Source organism: Ovis canadensis, chromosome 3 (genome assembly GCF_042477335.2).
Source record: "Ovis canadensis isolate MfBH-ARS-UI-01 breed Bighorn chromosome 3, ARS-UI_OviCan_v2, whole genome shotgun sequence".
NCBI classification, from domain to species: Eukaryota; Metazoa; Chordata; class Mammalia; order Artiodactyla; family Bovidae; genus Ovis; species Ovis canadensis.
Genome location: NC_091247.1, coordinates 160,797,116 through 160,819,474, shown reverse-complemented (window position 1 = coordinate 160,819,474; position 22,359 = coordinate 160,797,116). Strand labels below are relative to the sequence as shown.

Below are 22,359 nucleotides of genomic sequence, written 5' to 3'. Positions count from 1 at the left end.
CTATTTATTTTTTTAATCCATCTGTTGTGCCTTTTCTAAATACATATATACAAATATCTTCGTATTTCCCTCCACATCCTTTCCTTTCTTATGACTCATTCACCTTAATGATTAATATCCATTGGAGAATGTCGGAATGCCCTAGTTTATGAATGACTTAAAAACAGCAGTAATTATTGCTAGTAGTTTTGACTACTGAAGTCTCTGGCTGGAGAGATGGAGGAGCCACTTTAAAACACCCTGCTTTTAAGAGGAACAGTTTTATTTTTAATTCCACTCTTCCAAAAGAAACAGCCATAATAATAATAATATTATATATTTAATTAATATATAATTAACATACAGCATCTATACATTAATAATATTAATATATAATACTACTAATAATGATAATAACACTTTTAACGTGCTTCCCATGCCCCTCTAAGATGCCGGGAAAGGGTTTGACAAAATTTGGGATGAAGCTGGTGCTTCACCATCCACCAGCTACTCACTGGTGTTCTGCGCCTGAGACTGGCCCCCTTTGGTGCTCCCTCCAGCGTCTCAGATCTTGGGAGAAGCACGGAGATCTGTGTCACTGCTCCTGGTCTCGCCGTTGCTCAGCCGCCCGCGCCCGGGCTGGGGGTGCTCCGCGGCGCCCCACGCAGGTGCCGGGAGCCTGCCAGGCGTTGGGGAGCTAAGGCTGCCCCGCCTGCGCACGGTGATGCCGGGATTGGGGGCGGGAGCGCCGCCTCCGTCTCCGAGCACTCGATCGCTCCCGCCCTCCTCCCCGCCCCAAGCCCTCTCCAAGCCTCAGCCTGGCTGGCTCCGCACTGCAGATGCCTGCCTGCCGCCCCACTCTCGGCAGCTCCCACGGTTCTCCCCGGCTCCCTCTATTCCCGAGCATTCTCGCTGCTTCCCAGGGACCCTCGACTAAGCGATCTCACCAAGCCCCCCGCGCGCGCCAAGCCGCTACGCCAGTGGAGCGGCGGGAACCCAGGCGGAGTGCGGGATCCCAGGGCGCTCTCGGATGCGGCAGGACAAGCTGACCGGCTCCCTGAGACGTGGAGGGAGATGCCTGAAGCGGCAGGGTGGTGGCAGCGGCGGCGGTGGTGGCGGCGTGGGCACCATCCTGAGCAATGTGCTCAAGAAGCGCAGCTGCATTTCTCGGACCGCGCCCCGGCTGCTCTGCACCCTGGAGCCGGGTGAGGACCCGGGGCGGCAGAGGGGAGCACTGGAGAGTAGCGTGGCGTCCCCGGCGCTGGTGCCTTTGCCTTAGCTGAGACTCCGCTAGGCCCGGGATCACCCGCCGGCCGGCGGGTGCTGGGTGCCGCGGCTGGGCGCAGGCGGGGCTGGGTCGGCCTGGGAGGGAAAAGCGAGGACCCAGGCCTGGCCGGGGCAGCGGCCTCCCTAGGCGCGGAGGAGGCTGCTCCCGCCGGCTGCCCCTGCGCCCCCACCCCGCGGCCTGTGAGTGGTCCAGCCCTGGCTGGTGCCCGGAGCTGCTGTTGGTGCGCTCGGGAAAGTGCTGGCGGCTGCCTGGGCTGTCAGAGGCCGCGCAACCAATTGTGCTTCGGACGCACAAGAAGCCACACCTTAGAGGAGGTGTGGGAGGCGGAGAAAGGCACAGGTTTGATACTTGGAGTCAGAGGGAAAGGTAGTGACCGCGAAGGAAAAAAAATCGGGTGCATTTTCTTGAGCGTCCCTGCTTGGTGAGTGCTGGGATCATATCACCAGGAGCCTCCGGGTGGAGCGCAGGCAGGAAATACTCCTGCAAAGCAGAGATCCTTTCTGTAGGCAAAGACCGAATGAGCTGCCTGTGTTAGGCTAGGCCCTTTCTGCTGTCAGCCTGTGTTTACACATCCCTGCATCTCCAGGCTGCATAACTCCGCGCCCGCTCCCTCACCCGGCATTCCTCCCCGGGGGTTTTATGAGCCCAGCCCTGGCGTGCTCAGGCCCCTGGGTATAAGGCTTAGTGGTTAGGAGTGGCCGCAGAGGAAGCCAGCTGTGCCCGGACCCGTGCTTAGCGCCCACTTGTCCCCAGGGTGGCACCAGCTGGCTTCCAGGTGGGTTTGTCCTCCCCTGAACCTCCTCCTCCCTCCACTCCGTCTCCCTGCGCCTTTGGGGACCTGCTGTCCTGAGGCTGCAGAGAGAATCAAGGCGCTAAGCCCCAAAGGGTGGAACGCGTCATTGCCTTTCCGAACCTCGTGGTTTCTTTGTTTTTCTCCCCAAGGAAGTGTCTAGTTGCAAAGACTGTAGTAGTTATTCACAGTCTTTCTTTAGCCTTAAAAAAAAAAAAAGAAAAAAAAAACTCCTTCCCATGTTAAGTGTTTTGTGTTCCTGAATCCGGAATATCCAGTGATTACCAGATGAAACACAAACCTACTCCCCTTCCTTATTCAGTTAGAAGAAAAGAAGTAGAAATGACCTGATTTCAGCTTTTGCATGCAGGCGGCGAATGATCAGTTCCAGGGAAATCCTGTGACTCATTTTTGATCGTGAGAAAATAGTTGTGGTTTTAACTAACCCCAGCCGGGTGTCAGCTCAGCAAGGCGATTGGCACGATGCCCAGCAGGTACTTCTGATAAAGTCAAGGGAGCATATGTGGTCGTACATGCGGGGAATCATAGGATTTTAGATCGGTTGAGATAAGAGCATGGGACCGAATTTCCTGGTCTTTGTTATGTTATAAAGCAAACGTCATTTCTAAACACGCTTCTATTCAGCACCCTGCATCTGGACAGCAACCTCACCAAGAGGTTTTATCTTAAAATCATGGCTCCAGCTGGAGGCACTCTTATCGCCCGTTGTATCATTGCACACTGAGGCAAAACTTCATTTAAATCATCTCCGAGTAATGAGAATCCATCAAGATACATAATATACCTTCAAAGAAGAAAATCTTATCTATCTAAACAGTGTATCCTTTTGGCTGGGAAACTCTGAAAAGAATTATCAGGGCACTGATTATAAAGCTTGACTTCAGAAATCTAGGACCAAACTTTTGTATACATAGTACTCTTCTAGGACTCCAAGAAAGGCATCTTCATACTGTCATGGGCTTGGGTAAATCAGACACATCTCTTTTCAGCTTCTTGACTCCATATATGCTTTTAAAAAGACATGTCTACTTTATCATTATAATTTTACAAATTCTAAAGTATGTTCCTATCTACATAGCAGATTCTAAAGAAAGATTGTTCCCTAAGTAGTGGAAGTTGTGGAGAGGTTTCAGTATGCTTAATCTGCCGTTCAACATCTTAGAAGCAAAAATGTCATCATAAATGACAATTGTAAATTGTAAAACAATGCTATTGATAATTTTTGGTGTATCTTGTTCCTTGAGTTATTAAGTTTAAAATGGGCTTAAAGTGTCATTTTGAAATTATAAAAAAGAATACATAGAATTTTCAGATTTGGTTACATTATTTTTGATATCATTTAAGTGGGAATAAAAATTGTCATGTAATTTCATCTCAATAATAAGAAAGTCCAATATGAATATAGCATATAGTCTTTATACATTTTCCTCTTTATTTGCTTCTATTCTGTAGATTTGAGATTTGAGTCAAAGAAGTTTATCTAATGTTGTAGATAACTTGGAATTGGGGTTCAGTTATATTCTTAGCTTGTAATCTAAATATACAAACATATCTCTAATGAATAAGTCTATCATGACAGAACTTAAAATATGGATTATTCCACAAATGGGAAGGCAATGACATTATTTTTTATACCTTTTGATATTTCACTGAATTTTCCTTAATAGAAATAGCCAATGCAATTGTCCTAAAAAACAAATTCTGTAAGTAAAGAATTTTCTTCCCATGTTTCATAAGTATTAATTATACTGTACTAAGTGATTTACAGTTAATCATTGCAACAACTAACTGAGATAGGCTTTATCCCTCATTTTAAGGATGGAGAATTGAAACTCAGGTTAAGTAATTTGCTTGACTGTAGGAACCAAAGCTGAATGGAAGTCTGTATGGCTGCAAGCCCATGTGTCACTTTTTGTTTTTGCACAGCACCAGACAGCTGTGGGACCACCATTCTATGGAGAAGTTCCATTCTATTACCATAGGATGTTTCTCTATTTTAATAATTAATATTCTTTTTCTTTTAACAAAATTAACAATTAATAAGATTGTAATCTAGTAAAAAAATAAGTGTTTTAAAAATTTTATGATGACCCAGTAGTATAAGGTTAATTTTTACTTTTATTTTTGATATAGCATATTTTCTCCCTAGATAACTGTTATTTATGTCTTTTTATTTTAGGAGTTGACACAAAGTTGAAGTTCACTCTTGAGCCATCTTTAGGTCAAAATGGTTTTCAGCAGGTAATTTTATTTTTAGTTTCAAAAGTACCTTTATTTGTTGGGTAACTACAAGGTACACTGAGATATATTCTCAAAATGGGAAGATTAGCATGTGCTTGGATAGGCATAAGATGAGTCAGTTTTTAAAATTATGGATGAAATAACTTGTGAAGCTATAAGTGGCCTGGATTTATACTTTCAGTGAAAAATTTTGTACTTTCTTTTAATGGTTCAAGTGTGGGAAAAAAATTTGAAAACCAACTGCTTATTCTGAATCTATAACACAGGTGTTGATTTCCCAACCAGAGCTTCCCAACCCTTGTGTGCACGCGTTGTGAGTGGGTAACAAGTGTGTTAAGGGGGCCTAAGTGGAGGAGCTTGGGGCAGTCATGGCCCTTAGACCAGACATACCTGGCTGAAGGAAGCTCAGAACGTTTACCCCAGTGTTCTGTATAAATATTATCGTATTCTACAAATGTCAAGATGGAAAAAAGGTTGAAAAGTGCTTAACCAGCTCAATATTATCACTTTGACAGTGTTTCTTCTTTATTTCTAGTGGTACGATGCTCTAAAGGCAGTTGCCAGACTATCAACAGGAATACCGAAGGAATGGAGGAGAAAGGTGAGGAGGATTTGTATGGCTAAAATGCAAAAGCACCATCACTCTGTCTCTTTTTAAAGTGTCTGGAATGTCAAAAAGAATATTCTAGATTTAGTAATTTGAAATCTGTCCCTCTTCATTATTCATTAATTCAATAAGTATTTATTGATTATTCTGTGCCAGGTACTTTCTGTAGGTACTGGGGATACACCAGTGAGGAAAAAAACCCCAACAGACCAAAATTTTTATCCTTGTAGACTTTATTATGAATATAATATAAAGTATTTCAGATGATGCTAAGTGCCATATGTAAAAATAAAGCAAAGAAAGAAGTAAGGGGAGTGTAGGGGAATGGAGATAAGGAGGTAGCATTTTAAATGGCAAGGTAACATTTGAATAGGGCCCTTAAAGAAGTGAGCAGGTGGCCGCGTAGCTACCTGGTGGAAGAGTACTCCAAACAGAAAGCATCCTCAGGTGAGAGCATCTCAGGAGTATCCAAGCAGAAGTAAGAGGCCAGGGTGGCTGAAGCACAGAGGACAAGGGGGAAAGCAGTGGGCGGTGGGTCATAGAGGTAATGTGATGGCCTTAGGGGAATGGCAGGTCTTGTAGGACCATACAGGCCATAGGAGGACTTTTGCCCAGTGTGAGATGAGAAGCATTGGAAAGTTCTGAGAAGGGGAATAACGTGGTATGACTTATATTTTAAATGGACCATTCTGACCGCTAACTTGAGAATGTGAGGGCAACAGCAGAGAGAGAGCAGTAGGAAGCTTGCAATAATTCGGGCAAGAGTTGATCAGGGTTTTGGTAGTGGAGATGGAGAGAAGGGATAAGATTCTAGATATATTTTGAAGGCTGAGTTGACTTGAATTCCTATTAGATTGAATATAAAGTGTAAGAGGAATGTCATAAAAAACTTCAGGATTGACTTGAGCTTCTGAAAGGGTAGAGTTACTATTTTCCCACAGGGGAAGAGCGTGCGTGCGAGCGTGCGTGCGAGCGTGCGTGCATGTGTGTGTGTATATCTACATAGTTGGGGGTGACAGTTGGTTAGATGATTGGTTTTGGATATGTTAAGGTTATGATGCCTGTTGGATGTCTAAATTGAAGATAACAAGTGTATATTTGCACATACGATTGTGATGCTTAGGAGAGAGGTCTGGCTAGAGATATTAATCAGTATTAGTCCTGCTAAGTCATGTTCAAAAGTCAAAACTGGACTGTTGATAGTTGTTGGCCTGTTGATAGTCAAAATGTCAGCTATTTATTTGTAAACCTAGCTTCTCCCCCTTTTTAAAAATTTTTATTGAAGTATAGTTGATTTACAATGTTGTATTAATTTCCACTGTACAGCAGAGTGATTCAGTTATGTATTTCTTTTTCATATTCTTTTCCACTATGGTTTATCAGGGAATACTGAGTTGCTCTTGTCTAGAATAATGAGTATAGTTCCCTGTGCTACACAGTAGGACCTTGTTGTTTATCCGTTCTACGTATAATTGGAGAAGGCAATGGCACCCTGCTCCAGCACTCTTGCCTGGAAAATCCCATGGACGGAGGAGCCTGGTGGGCTGCAGTCCATGGGGTCACTAGAGTCGGGCAAGACTGAGCGACTTCCCTTTCACTTTTCACTTTCATGCATTGGAGAAGGAAATGGCAACCCACTCCAGTGTTCTTGCCTGGAGAATCCCAGGGACGGGGGAGCCTGGTGGGCTGCTGTCTATGGGGTCGCACAGAGTCGGACATGACTGAAGCGACTTAGCAGCAATCCCAAACTTCTTATCCATCCTTGCCCCTCCCCCATTTGGCAACCACAATTCCCATTTCTTTTTTAAAACTTAATCTTTTTATATATTGGAGTATAATTGATTTACAATGCTGTATTAGCTTCATGTGTACAGCAAAGTGATTCAGTTGTACACATACATATATCCATTCCATTTCAGATTCTCTTTCCATATAGGTCACCACAGAATATTGAGTAGAGTTCCTTGTGCTGTACAGTAGGTCCTTGTTGATTATCTGTTTTATATATAGTACTGTGTATATGCTAATCCCTCACATTTCCCCCTTGGTAACCATAAGTGTGTTTTCAAAGTCTGTGAACCTGTTTTGTAAATAAGCTGGTTCGTATTATAAGCTAATCTTAATACTCTTAGAATTTGAACATTGAGGGTTCCTCAAAGTGCACATGAAAAATGGCATTGTGAAGCAACTTTTCTGGATAAGGTAATGAAAGGAGTAAAGATATCTAGTGATTCCTTTAAAAGAATTATTCTTTATGGGAACTCATGGAGATGGTGATGGACAGGGAGACTTGGCGTGCTGCGATTCATGGGGTCGCAAAGAGTCAGACACGACTGAGCGACTGAACTGACTGACTGATCTATCAGTTTTCTTGTGTGTGTTAGAGAGGGATGGTTGAAATGCAGAGGTGAAAACAGGCCCATTCTGCATGGAGCTGCAAAGGGTCAGACATGACTGAGTGTGCACACACACACAAACGAGAAAGCACTGTACCCCCCCCTCTCCATGGATGGCCAGGGGGCTCTTGCCCAAGCAAAGAGAGTAATCTGGAGCCCAGTATAACAAGCTCATAAGATACTTTGGGATAGGCAATGGCTACCCACTCCAATAAACAACAGAATGGGAAAGACTAAAGATCTCTTTAAGAAAATTAGAGATACAAAGGGAACATTTCATGCAAAGATGGGCACAATAAAGGACAGAAATGGTATGGATCTAACAGAAGCAGAAGATATTAAGAAGAGGTGGCAAGAATACACAGAAGAACTGTGCAAAAAACATCTTCATGGTCCAGATAATCACGATTGTATGATCGCTCACCTAGAGCCAGACATCCTGGAATGTGAAGTCAAGTGGGCCTTAGGAAGCATCACTATGAACAAAGCTAGTGGAGGTGATGGAATTCCAGTTGAAGCTATTTCAAATCCTGAAAGATGATGCTGTGAAAGTGCTGCACTCAATATGCCAGCAAATTTGGAAAACTCAGCAGTGGCCACAGAACTGGAAAAGGTCAGTTTTCACTCCAATCCCAAAGAAAGGCAATGCCAAAGAATGCTCAGACTATGGCACAACTGCTGTCATCTCACATGCTAGTAAAGTAATGCTCAAAATTCTCCAAGCCAGGCTTCAACAGTACATGAACCATGAAATTCCAGATGTTCAAGCTGGTTTTAGAAAAGGCAGAGGAACCAGAGACCAAATTGCCAACATCTATTGGATCATCGAAAAAGCAAGAGAATTCCAGAAAAACATCTATTTCTGCTTTATTGACTATGCCAAAGCCTTTGACTGTGTGGATCACAATAAACTGTGGAAAATTCTGAGAGAGATGGGAATACCAGACCACCTGACCTGCCTCTTGAGAAATCTGTATGCAGGTCAGGAAGCAACAGTTCAAACTGGACGGATCAACAGACTGGTTCCAATGGGGAAAGGAGTGTATTAAGGTTGTATATTGTCACCTTGCTTATTTAATTTATATGCAGAGTACATCATGAAAAACGCTGGGCTGGAAGAAGCACAAGCTGGAATCAAGATTGCCGGGAGAAATATCAATAACCTCAGATATGCAGATGACACCACCCTTATGGCAGAAAGTGAAGAAGAATTAAAGAGCCTCTTGATGAAAGTGAAAGAGGAAAGGGAAAAAGTTGGCTTAAAACTCAACATTCAGAAAACGAAGATCATGGCATCTGGTTCCATCACTTCATGGCAAATAGATTGTGAAACAGTGGAAACACTGTCAGACTTTATTTTGGGGGGCTCCAAAATCACTGCAGATGGTGACTGCAGCCATGAAATTAAAAGATGCTTGCTCCTTGAAAGAAAAGCTATGACCAGCCTAGATAGCATATTAAAAAGCAGAGACATTACTTTGCCCTCAAAGGTCTAGTCAAAGCTGTGGTTTTTCCAGTGATCATATATGGATGTGAGAGTTGAGCTATAAAGAAAGCTGAGCGCTGAAAAATTGATGCTTTTGAACTATGGTGTTGGAGCAGATTCTTGAGAGTCCCTTGGACTGCAAGGAGATCCAACCAGTCCATTCTAAAGAAAATCAGTCCTGAATATTCATTCGAAGGACTGATGCTGAAGCTCCAATACTTTGGTTACCTGATATGAAGAACTGACTCATTTGAAAATACCCTGATGATGGGAAAGATTGAAGGCAGGAGGAGAAGGGGATGACAGAGGATGAGATGGTTGGATGGCATCATTGACTTAATGGACGTGAGTCTGAGTGAACTCCAGGAGTTGGTGTTGGACAGGGAGGCCTGGCATGCTGCAGTCCATGGGCTCGCAAAGAGTCGGACAAGACTGAGTGAGTGAACTGAACTGAACCCACTACAGTAGTCTTGCCTCGAAAATCCTATGGACAGAGGAGGCTTGCGGGCTACACATTATGGGGTTTCAAAAGAGTCAAGCATTACTGAGAAACTATACAACAACAGCAAAATAATCTAGCTATTCTACTGAACTGAAATAAAATTTGATATGTTTTTATTTTCTTAACAATATCCTTAATGGCTGGATTGTTTCTTGGTACATAGTAGGAACTCAATAAATATTAATTGAAAGAATAAATAAAAGTCCCTAATTGGTACAGTTTAGTACAGCAGACTTTTCAATGAGGTTTTTAGTTTTCTACATGTAGGCTATATCTCTTCTAGTAACAGTTTTCATTTTCTTGCTGGATGCAATCAGTATTGACTAATAAAGATGAAATTATGTATTTTACTTTAGCATTCTTCTTTATTACTATTTTAGGTTTGGTTGACCTTGGCAGATCATTATTTGCACAGTATAGCCATTGACTGGGACAAAACCATGCGTTTCACTTTCAATGAGAGGAGTAATCCTGATGATGACTCGATGGGAATTCAGATAGTTAAGGTAATACCTCTGAGTTTGGCTCATTGTCTTAACTTGGAAGATTTCTAAGAACCAGATGCGTCCTGGACAGAGGATCAAGGCTTATGGTTTGAATGTCTATGTATTTCCTGCTTCCTAATTTCATTAGTTAACAACTTTTTAAAATGGGGCATTTGTTGATGCCTTGTCTTTGTACATCTGCATGTTGCTAGTAAGAAGAAAATATTTCCATTCTGATTTTGCTTGCATGATAGGAAATTGAAGTTCCTTTTTGTTTAGCATGGGTCAATGCTTTTAACTGGATTTTTACATCAAAGTCACTGAGAAATTTAGTTAAGCCTATTTCATATTAGAATAATTGGGCAGTTATTAGGATTTTGATAATTTCTTAACTGTCATTTTATGAAGATAGTTAAATTGACTGATGGGTTTACTTTACACCAGATGGTTGAATGTTCAGGCCAGCTGTGGAGGCAGCCAAGGTTCACCTACCTGGATTATTACTATTGATTAGATGCTGGCACCAAAAGCCAAGGATGCTGATTTGATTTAATCCCATTTTTCTTCTTTTACATAAGCCTCTAGGGCATGCTTTTATTTTATATGAGTACATTACATGTGATGGTAAGCTGAGGTTTTAAAAGGAAAGTTGTTTCATGTAAAGTTTGGTCACCAGAAGTTGGCTAATGTTTTGGCAGATTTGAAAATACTTTTTTTTTCAGGAGCAAGTACTAACTAAAAAGAGCTATATTTTCATCTTAGTATGTTTCAGACAAGTTTCAAAAAAAAATAAAATTTTATGTTGTAATATGCTTGAAAAGCCTCTGTATTATGCGCATTTGAGCTGTTTGTTTGGAAGTTCAGTATGTGTTCCCTAGAAATGAAGTATTCCATATTTGAAATACTTTGTTTCTATTTAAGTGGTGAGTTAAGATAATGCATGTTTTATAAGAATCATATTCTTAAGAGAATCTTTTCTTCTCACTGATTGCATATATCACTAAAATGAATATGTCCTGAAAATCATAGTCTCCACTTGATAATTATAGGTATTGCCTTCATTATATATTAAAGCACAGCAAATGTTTCTGTTCTTTTATACATGTTTATAAAACAACTTGGACAGAATGATTTTTCTGTGTCTTTTTGATACTGGCTGCATTTTGCTCCTGAATACTGTTTGGAGTTTTGATAGCTAAATATATATATATCTTTTTTTTGGTAGAAAGAAATAATGTTAGTACCTATCATACATGCATTGAAATGACCTGTTTTATTTGAGATGTATCATTAAAATAAACTGTCAATTTATTTGAAAGCCTAATGTTATATTTGTTAATTCTGAGGGCCTTTTTGTGTTAACTCTGGAAATACTTTTTGTAGAAAATTTGCCTGACTGAAATTCCCCTTGAAAATGCCTCAGCAGATTAGAAAACTAAAAGATACAAGCTTTGGTCTGTGTATATAAGTTGCTTATATATTTTAAAAACTAAAATCCATTTTGATAATCTGACTTAATGCTGAGACAAAGAAAAAACGAAAGTTTTTTTTTTTCTTTCAGAGAGAGCATAAAGACTTATTTTAAAAAGTATTGTTTCCCCTCTTGTTTTAGGATCTTCACCGCACAGGCTGCAGTTCGTACTGTGGCCAGGAGGCCGAGCAGGACAGGGTCGTGTTGAAGCGCGTCCTTCTGGCTTATGCCCGATGGAACAAAAATGTCGGGTATTGCCAAGGCTTTAACATCCTGGCTGCACTGATTCTGGAAGTGGTGGAAGGCAACGAAGGCGATGCTCTGAAAGTGAGTATCAGACTTTGAAGAAAGCAACTGAAATTCTTCAGAGAGTGAAATACTGGAGCTGTGATTTCTCTTCCCTGATGCCCCACCTCCTTCCAAAGTATTTACTGTATCTTTCTAATTATCCATGATTTTCACAAGTTAAAGCCTGGTCACAGGACAAACTTCTATAGCTGCCAAATTTGAGGAGAATGATTATGTTTTTAGCTCCCTTATGAGACATGTAAGGACATATATGTGTGTGTGTGTGTGTTAGTTGCTTAGTCGTGTCCGACTCTCTGCAACCCCATAGACTAGCCCACCAGGCCGCTCTGTCCACGGAATTCTCCAAGCAAGAACACTGAAGTGGGCTGCCATTTGCATCTCCAGGACATATATATATATATATGGGGCTTTTTGAGGATAAAGGTGGGGGAACAGATCTTTCTCTCTCTCTGTTGTGGAGCATGTGGGATCTTCCTTCCCCAACCAGGTACTGAATCCATGTTCCCTGTGTTGGGAGCTTGGAGTCTTACACTGGACCACCAGAGCAATCCCTGAGATATCATATTTTTAAACCAAGTTCAGTACTACTTATATTGATTACCCAGTGCTGCATAGCTTCAGCTGCTTCAAACAGCAAATGTGTATGACATTTCTTTGAGTCTGGAATCTGGGCACAGCTTAGCTGGCTTGGGGTCACGTTATCGTGGCATTCAAACTCTCAGCTAGGGCTTTAGTCTCATCCAAAGACTCAACTGAGTGGGAAGAGCACTGGCTTCCAAGTTCATTCCTGTGATCCTTGCTAAGATTTCAGTCCCCACAGATGGTTGGACTGAGGGCCTCAGTTTTTTGCTGGATATTGTTCTCTGCTCTGTGGGCCTTTCCGTTGTGCAGCATGGTGGCTGGCATTCCTTGGAGTGAGCAAGAGAGTAAAAGAGAAGGAGCAAGTCAGAGGGGACTGTGTGACAGATGTGCAGCCTAGAATGAGAAGTGACAGTCCATCATTTTTGCCATGTTTTATTTTTTTAAATTTATTTTTAATTGGAGAATAGTTGCTTTACAATGTTGTGTTGGTTTCTGCCATACATGAATCAGCATAAGCATACACATGTCCCCTTCTTCTTGCACCTCCTTCCCATCTCCCACCCCATCCCACCCTTCTGGGTTGTCACAGAGGACCAGGCTGAGCTCCCTGTGTCACAAAGAAACTTCTGCTATGTTTTACTTAGTAAAAGTCAGTCACTAGGTCCACCTCCTGTTTAAGGGGAAGGGCTTATACAAGAGTGTGACTACTAGCAGGTATAGACGGGGGGGTCATGGTCTAAATTGCCTTATTTGTTCTACTTAATTCTGGTTGGTTCTTCTTCTTCTTTTCTTTTTTATGTTGACCATTTTTAAAGCTTTTATTGAATTTGTCACAGTATTGCGTCTGTTTTCTGTTTTGCTCTTTTTTGGCCCCAAGGCATATGGGATCTTAGCTCCCCCACTAGGCATTGAACCTGCACCTCTTGCATTAGAAGGTGAAGCCTTAACCACTGGACAACCAGGGAAGTCCCTGGTTGGATCTTCTTAACAGGTTGCTTTCATATCTGGGGTGAGGTATGAAGGAAATAGGCTGCAAGTGAATGTCGGCTGAAAGGTGCTTGTGTGGAGAAAGGTTTTGAAAGTGAATGATATGCCTTTTCATCTTTGATGTCTAGGGCCTTTTTTTAGTAAAAAAAAAAAAATTCTGGAAACATTTTGAGATGGGACACTAGTAAGTTAAACTTGTAGGTCTGAATATGACTCAGTGAGTCACCACAAAAAGTCTTTATGAGAAATGAAGGATTTCAAGTGTCGAGGATGGCCACTGCCTTATTTGCTTGGGGTAATATAGGGTTGCTAATTCGTATTTGAACCCTGAAACTGTTGTTGATTGCAGTGTTGTGTGATGGATGGGATAAATACTTAGTCTTTGTATTAAAGGTCCCGCTTCTCCCAATTCTGTTTAATTATAGTGCATACCTTAGTGATAGTCTCAGTAACTCACTTAATGTCATATGGAAAAATGAACACATTTTCCTCTTGGTTTTATACACATTGTGTTAGAATTAATTATAAATCCATCCTGCCATGATCTCAATCTGTATTCATCCTCTCAGACTTTCCATTCATGTATTTAAGGAAGCAGCTTTGAAGCTACTTGTGTATCACATAGTTAGGGGTGGAAGGTGGGGAGGCAGTGGCAAATCAAATACATGAGTTTAGCACATTTTTTATTAAAAGCAATTTTGTTTACTCATTCTGTATGCTTTACTCCGTTTTTTCCCCAGGTGTAATTTGCACGACCATGGAATGAGAACTGTTTAGTTGAAAAGCTGAAGTGAACAATTCTGGTTAGAGAGTAGGGTGGAGAGGTTTGGGATATGGGATGTACACGCCAATCAAATCATGAATCTTAGTGACGCTTGAGAAACTAAAAATTCACATAAAAAGATGAATTAGACAAAGCTGAGGAATTGAATATTTATATTTCTGCCTCTAAGAAAATGAACTCTGTGGAATGAAATGACATCATCATCATTTGGGAATCTTGTGGTTAGACATTCAATATGCAGAGGAAGGTTGGGTTCCTGAAGACAGTTCCTATGCTAAGGGAAATATTGGATGTCAGTGTTTTTCCGGGGGCTATTTTGGCCTCGGTAAGTTTTCGTTAATAGGGAAATAAATAGTTTATCAGAGTAGGTAAACCATTTTCCCTGCTTTTTTGCATGTATTGTTTTTTCTTAGTAACTTAGGTTTTTAAAATATTTTAAAAAACAGAGTTTTGAAATAGTTAAAAACAAAGATTTCACTGTTTCTTAAAAATTTGAAGCTTCCCCATTATTTTTTTTAAATACTTCATTTTAAGGAGCAATTTCAGGTTGAAATCAAAATTTAGAGGAAGAAACAGAGATTTTCCATATACCCCTGCCAATGCAGGAGACATAAGAGATGCTGGTTGGGTCCCTGGGTCTGGAAGATCCCCTGGAGCAGGAAATGGCTACCCACTCCAGTATTCTTGCCTGGAAAATTCCGTGGACAGAGGAGCCTGGCAGGCTCCCAATCCATGGGGTTACAAAGAGTTGGACATGACCAAGCAACAGCTTGCACGCACACTTAATTCTTTATAGTGATGAATAATATTCCATTTTCTGGACCTACTGGAGGACATCTTGGTTGCTTCCAAGTTTTGGTAATTATGAATAAAGCTGCTATAAAAATCCACATGCAGGTTTCTATGTGGATATGTTTTCATCTCCTTTTGCTAAATACCAAGGAGTTTATTGTTGCTTTTATTTCCAGCATTCTGGGAGGTGGATCATAGAGGATCCTGCTGTGATTTATGTCTGAGAGTGTTTTGCCTATGTTCTCCTCTAGGAGTTTTATAGTTTCTGATCTTACATTTAGATCTTTAATCCATTTTGAGTTTATTTTTGTGTGCGGTGTTAGGAAGTGATCTAGTTTCATTCTTTTACAAAAACAAATGGGATCTAATTAAAATTAAAAGCTTCTGCACAACAAAGGAAAATATAAGCAAGGTGAAAAGACAGCCTTCTGAATGGGAGAAAATAATAGCAAATGAAGCAACTGACAAACAACTAATCTCAAAAATATACAAGCAACTTCTGCAGCTCAACTCCAGAAAAATAAACGACCCAATCAAAAAATGGGCCAAAGAACTAAATAGACATTTCTCCAAAGAAGACATACGGATGGCTAACAAACACATGAAAAGATGCTCAACATCACTCATTATTAGAGAAATGCAAATCAAAACCACAATGAGGTACCACTTCACACCAGTCAGAATGGCTGCGATCCAAAAATCTGCAAGCAATAAATGCTGGAGAGGGTGTGGAGAAAAGGGAACCCTCCTACACTGTTGGTGGGAATGCAAACTAGTACAGCCACTATGGAGAACAGTGTGGAGATTCCTTAAAAAATTGCAAATAGAACTACCTTATGACCCAGCAATCCCACTGCTGGGCATACACACCGAGGAAACCAGAATTGAAAGAGACACATGTACCCCAATGTTCATCGCAGCACTGTTTATAATAGCCAGGACATGGAAACAACCTAGATGTCCATCAGCAGATGAATGGATAAGAAAGCTGTGGTACATATACACAATGGAGTATTACTCAGCCGTTAAAAAGAATTCATTTGAATCAGTTCTGATGAGATGGATGAAACTGGAGCCGATTATACAGAGTGAAGTAAGCCAGAAAGAAAAACACCAATACAGTATACTAACACATATATATGGAATTTAGGAAGATGGCAATGACGACCCTGTATGCAAGACAGGGAAAGAGACACAGATGTGTATAACGGACTTTTGGACTCAGAGGGAGAGGGAGAGGGTGGGATGATTTGGGAGAATGACATTCTAACATGTATACTATCATGTGAATTGAATCGCCAGTCTATGTCTGACGCAGGATGCAGCATTCTTGGGGCTGGTGCATGGGGATGACCCAGAAAGATGTTATGGGGAGGGCGGTGGGAGGGGGGTTCATGTTTGGGAATGCATGTAAGAATTAAAGATTTTAAAATTTAAAAAAAAAAAAAAGAAAGAAAATAAAAAAAAAAAATAAAATAAATACCAAGGAGTACGATTGCTGGATTGTATGATAAGAGTGTGCTTAATTTTATAAAAAACTGTTAAACTGTCTTACAAAGTGGCTTTACCAGTTTGCATTCCTACCAGCAAATCTAGAGCTCTGGTTACTCAATATCCTTGCCAGCATTTGATGTTGGCAGCTTTCTAAATTTTGGCCATTGTAATAAGTGCATAGTGGTATCTCATTGTTTTCATTTGAATTTCTCTGATGACTGTGATATGAAGCATCTTTTCATAGCTTATTTGCCATCTGCATATCTTCTTTGGTAAGGTATCTATCAAGGTCTTTGGTCCATTTTTTAATTGGTTTGCTTGTTTTCTTATAATTATTGAGTGTTAAGAGTTCTTTGTATATTTGGGGTGATAGTTCTTTGTCAGATGTGTCTTTTCAAATATTTTCTCCCAATCTCTGGCTTGTCTTCTAATCTTCTTGACAGTGTCTTTCACAGAACAGAAGTTTTAAATTTTAATAAAGTCTAGCCTACCAAGTATTTCTTTCATGGATTGTGCCTTTGGTATTATATATAAAAAGTCATTCCCATATCCAAGGTCATCTAGGCTATATTTATCTCCTGTGAGTTTTATAGTATTGAGTTTTACATTTAGGTCCATGATCCCTTTTGAGTTACATTTTGTGGAGAGTGTAGGGTTGTTCCAGCACCATTTGTTGACGAGACTATCTTTGTTCCACTGCTATTATTTATCCTATTGTTTTTTAATCTAATATTTGTTCTTTGAAATACAGGAGTAGGTGGAGCAACATAAGACTTTGAGATGCCTTTGGACAGAGAATTTCATTGGGTTAGAAGAATTACTGTGATACTTGGATTTTTTTTCTAGTTTTCATATAATTTTGAGGGATTATAATCTTTTCATAAAACCTTATAAATTCATTGATATAATTCATAAAAATCTTTCTTGGTATTATGTAACTTACTCTAAATGAAAAGCATAGTAACAGACTGTTACTTTAAATTTTGTCTTTGTGATTCCCATCAGCTCCTCTTCTTCTTACCGGTAGAGTGTGAGGTCCCTGACAGAGCCTTCAGCTCTGCTAAAAATCTGTCCTCCCCCTGAACTGGCCTGGCTCCTCAAGGACTTCCTCCCTCCACATAAGTTGAATATTTTGCTTTTATTGCTGAGCTCTTATTTCTAGGGTGATGATACATTTAGCTGGTAAATTCTGTCTCTGTGTAAGAAAGCTAAAGTGATTCCCAGAACTGGGTCACTCCTGTAATATAGGCTGCAGGGAGGCCTTTTTGAGAGGCTATTCCCACTCTTGTTGACTTAGTCAAAACTATGACCCTGAAAGTAGAAGCTACAAGTCAAGGATGAGGGGAAAATGGGCCCTTGGCAGATCTGGGAGATAATTTTTTTAAAAAATAGTATTTTGTGAAAAAATATGAGACACCTACTTCCCCACCACTGTACAGGGCCAGCTATGATTTTGCTCTTAGTTTTGCTTTCCCTGTGTTCTGGGAAATATGTAGGTCTTCTAGGGATGAGGGCATTAACAGAGCATTCAGGCTGACAGGAAAAGGACCAGAGATTGACATATAGAACTCAGGTGTATTTTTCTGGGTTTTTCCAGTGGTTCTTGACCATGAATAGAAAAGTTAGGATGAAAACAGTAATTTGAAGAATATGAGGCAATCTCATCTGATTTTGGGGCTTCCCTGGTGGCTCAGATGGTGAAGCGTCTGCCTGCAATGCAGGAGACCCGGGTTCGATCCCTGGGTCAGGAAGATCCCCTGGAGAAGGAAATGGCAATCCACTGCAGCACTCTTGCCTGGAAAATCCCATGGACGGAGGAGCCTGATAGGCTACAGTCCATGGGGTCACAAAGAGTTGGACACGACTAAGCAACTTCACTTTCACTTTCATCTGATTTTAAAAGCACCATATGCTCAAAACAAAAATGTACCGTTTGTTGCATTGTCCCAGGAGAGAACATGGACAAAAAGCTGACATCGGTTGTTCAAAAACTCAGGTTGATGGTCAGTGAATCTTGCGATTGACTGCAGTCGGGATGTTCCATGGTGGGCCAGCTGTGAGTTTTCAGATTAAGGTTATGAAACTGCGCTGACATCAAGGAGCTGACCTTGAGATTTCTGCTGGATGCAGAGAAAGCTTGAGCTCCATGGCTGGTCAGAGGGAGGCTGAGGATTATATCATCACAGCTACTTCCAGGATGAACTCAGGTCTAGTGGCACAGCTAAAAGTTTTAGACAGCAGCAGATTTGGGGTCAGAATGAGTTAAACCAGTGGTCCCCAGGCTTTTTGGCAGCAGGGACTGGTTTCATGAAAAACAGTTTTTCCATGGATGGGGCGTGGGCAGAGGAGATGGTTCAGGCCATAACATGAGCAATGGGGAGCGGCAGATGAAGCTTCACTCGCTCTCCCACTGCTCACCTTGTGTGTGGCCAGATCCCCAACTTGCCAAGGGCTGGTGCCAGTCCATGGCCCTGGGACTGGGGACCCCTGACTTAGACAATTATGCCACCTGCTCCTTCCCTTGAAGTGGAGAGGAGCCTTGAAAATCCAGAACATTTGGTGCTGACACGTGTAAAGAATGGTGTGCTTTGGCTAACTGTCTTTTGCCAATTTGAATATGTTCTATGTAGGACGTGTTAGTATACCAAGTAGTTTTTGTGAAGCAATCTTATTCTATATCTTTTTTCCTCAGATTATGATTTACCTTATTGACAAGGTACTTCCCGAAAGCTATTTTGTCAACAATCTCCGGGCACTGTCCGTGGATATGGCCGTCTTCCGAGACCTCTTGAGACTGAATCTCCCTGAATTATCTCAGCACCTGGATACTCTTCAGAAAACCGCAAACAAGGAGAGTGGAGGTAGTGATGATTCGATGCTATTTTACCTTTGAAAATAGTTTACTTTTCTGATACCACTGTACCTGGGAGCCTAAACCTTGAATGGTGAAACATGTTTTCAGATATTTCACTTGGTAGAGCTTGGTGCAGTGAAACAGATTTCTAGAGAACAAAAACAGAACTAAAAACAAAACCCAAACAGAAGGCCAGATGTTACATCTCTAACTGGTTATGGTTAAAAAGTCAGTCAGGAGCCCAATGCTTAACCAGTACTAGCTTACCAACTATATATAGGTAAAGAATCGGAGAAGGAGATGGCACCCCACTCCAGCACTCTAGCCTGGAAAATCCCATGGATGGAGGAGCCTGGTGGGCTGCAGTCCATGGGGTCGCAAAGAGTCGGGCACAACTGAGCGACTTCACTTTCACTTTTCACTTTCATGCACTGGAGAAGGAACTGGCAACCCACTCCTGTGTTCTTGCCTGGAGAATCCCAGGGACAGGGGAGCTTGGTGGGCTGCCGTCTATGGGGTTGCACAGAGTCGGACACAACTGAAGTGACTTAGCAGCAGCAGCAGCAGGTAAAGAGTGGTATCTGTGCCTTGCTATCAGTTAAACTGCTCTAAGTTGGCATCAAAACTATAGGAGTTCTTTAAAATTGAACTACAGGTACAGCTTGGGCGAGCTTGTGGTTTTGCTTCAACCATTGACGTTATGGAGAGTAGAATATGTATTTTCATAAAGTTGTAGGAGATAAAAGCAGTCCTTTGGGCTGAGATGTTTAATGCTCCTTTTATTCATTCATGTGAAGTGAAGGATATTTAGGCTTCCTTGAGATGAATGGACCAGTTCTTACTGGAGAAGGGCTCTCTTGGCCTCTAGGTAGAATCTGAGCCCTGAAGGAAGGGACTGGGTTGATTAAGGTGGTAGTGGAGGTGGCTCTGCAAGTAGCTGAGTCTCTGCCATCTAGCTGGCATCACCAGCTTCCCAAGTACCCGAGCTCGTAGCTGTCATCATACCCACTGCTTGCACTTCTCCAGATATCAAAAATACAATGTTTGCTATGTTTTCTTTAAATGGCTGTCAGTTCCTGACCCATGAATTTAAATCTGGGAAAATCTGAAAGGGTTTTGAGGACCTCATCTGTGATTAAAATACACTGGAAATTATAGTGACACACAGGTGTCTCTAAGCATTTTCTTCCAAGTAGTTGGAGTAATCTTATTTAATTTGGCTGTGCAGTATACTTGTACACCAGTGAGGATTTCATAAAGCTTCCAGCAAGACCAGATTGGCCTTTTCCAGAGTCAGACACATTTCACTGGGCTCCACATTTGCCCGAATGCCTTGGTGACCTTAGATTCTAGCCTGTGAACAAAGATACTTCTTTGTTTGTAGGTAAGAAGGAAGAAAATGGATAAAGGAGGACAGATCTTGTTTTGCTTGTACTTGGGTAAATGTACCTTCTGACTGTAATTTGGAGAAAGGATTAGTCTAGTATCTAAATTTTTATATTTCATTAAAATATATGCTTATGCAATCATAATGGGGAGTGGGAGAGGACTCTATTGTTTTAGTGAATTTGGAAACTTCAAAGTGAGCTGGATCCCAGATCTCTAAAACTGGGATCTTTAAAACTGGGATCTAACCAACTGGATTTTAACTAAAATATTTAGTTAAAGATATTTTAAAATGTCACTTTGCTTAATCTCCAAGTATTTGGGGATTTTCCAGCTTTCTTTCTGTTACTGATTTCTGGTTTAATTCCATTGTGGTCTGAGGACTATGGATAAATTAACAAGTAAACAAGTAATTGCTTATGAGTAATTTTATTTTTATCAGCAGTATTTGAATAAAAGTGGGCTTTAGGAGGTTTTGGAAATCAGCTTTTACTTTTGAGAGGCTAAAATCCTTTCTTTTTATCCTGTTTTTGATAGGGAGAGCATCCTCCTTGATTTTCAGTGCCCCACAGTAGGTACACTCAAATTAAATTTTAGGTTAAGATTTCTGAAATGTCACAAAGAATTTGTGAAGTTCGTAGTATTGCGATTTTTATTAAACACACCTATGTTCTCCCCCTGCTGCTGCTAAGTCGCTTCAGTCGTGTCCGACTCTGTGCGACCCCATAGACCACGGCCCACCAGGCTCCCCGTCCCTGGGATTCTGCAGGCAGGAGCACTGGAGTGGGTTGCCATTTCCTTCTCCAATACAGGAAAGTGGAAAGTGAAAGTGAAGTCACTGAATCGTGTCCAACTCTCAGTGACCCCATGGACTGCAGCCTACCAGGCTCCTCTGTCCATGGGATTTTCCAGGCAAGAGTACTGGAGTGGGGTGCCATTGCCTTCTCCGATGTTCTCCCCCTACCTCCATCCAAATAAGGAAAGAACAAGAATTTAGAGAGATTAAAAAAAAAGCAGCCAGGAAATATAACATATTGAGTTGGCCAAAAAAAAGTTCTTTTGGTTTTTCCTGTAAGATGTTATGGGGAAGCCCGAATGAACTTTTTGGCCAAGCTAGTATTTGAGTAGACATGAGAGATTGAAAGAGGGTGTTTTCATATCTTGCACACCATCAGTTCTGCAGAAATGTAGAGCGTTTGTTTTATTTCAGGTGGATATGAGCCCCCACTGACAAATGTCTTCACGATGCAGTGGTTTCTGACTCTCTTCGCTACGTGTCTCCCTAACCATACAGTTTTAAAGATTTGGGATTCAGTTTTCTTTGAAGGTTCGGAAATCATCCTACGGGTGTCGCTGGCTATCTGGGCAAAGTTGGGAGAGTAAGTAATTTCCCCTTCCTGTTCTGTACTGTGGTGTGAGAGCCTTACCGCACTTTTGTTCTCCAGTGTGTAAAGCCATCAATATTTAAATGTGAGGAAAAGAGAAAGTTGTGACTGCTGTGCAATTGCTTTTGCCTTCTGAACTCTCTGTCAGCTCATCAGTGAATGTTGGGGGCAAGTGGAAGCTGTTTTAGAGAAGGGGGCAGGCTGTTTCAGGCCTGGAGTTCTCCTCCTCCTCAGTGCTGGCGTCCTGGCAGCCCTACGCTGTTGGCGTTTTTCCAACAGAAAAACGTGGGGAGAAGGACTTAGGTGGAAGAGGAACTGAAAGCTCTGGAGACAGCTGTGTGGGTTTGTTGGTTAAGACTGCAACGTGGCTTATGTTTGAGTCTTTATAATTATTTTGTTGTTGTTCAGTTGCTCAGTCGTGTCTGACTCTTTGTGATCCCATGGACTGCAGCACGCCAGGCTTCCCTGTCCTTCATTATCTCCTGGAGTTTGCTCAAACTCATGTCCATTGAGTCAGTGA

The 22,359-nt window shown here is 41.5% G+C and overlaps 1 protein-coding gene across 9 annotated transcripts in view; it reads left to right on the top strand.

The window, feature by feature from the left end:
* TBC1D30 (TBC1 domain family member 30) overlaps positions 1 to 22,359 on the top strand; it is a 91,135-nt gene that overhangs the window by 44,404 nt on the left and 24,372 nt on the right. For 6 of the 9 annotated variants that reach the window (XM_069584728.1, XM_069584727.1, XM_069584725.1 and 3 more), the window contains 6 exons: positions 4,258 to 4,319; positions 4,855 to 4,920; positions 9,691 to 9,816; positions 11,408 to 11,593; positions 18,907 to 19,075; positions 21,665 to 21,833. In XM_069584728.1, the coding sequence (XP_069440829.1) occupies positions 4,258 to 4,319; positions 4,855 to 4,920; positions 9,691 to 9,816; positions 11,408 to 11,593; positions 18,907 to 19,075; positions 21,665 to 21,833 (778 nt within the window). Of the gene's footprint in view, positions 1 to 771; positions 1,185 to 4,257; positions 4,320 to 4,854; positions 4,921 to 9,690; positions 9,817 to 11,407; positions 11,594 to 18,906; positions 19,076 to 21,664; positions 21,834 to 22,359 lie in introns of those variants that run through there. The other 3 variants (XM_069584731.1, XM_069584730.1, XM_069584729.1) reach the window with 1 other exon arrangement.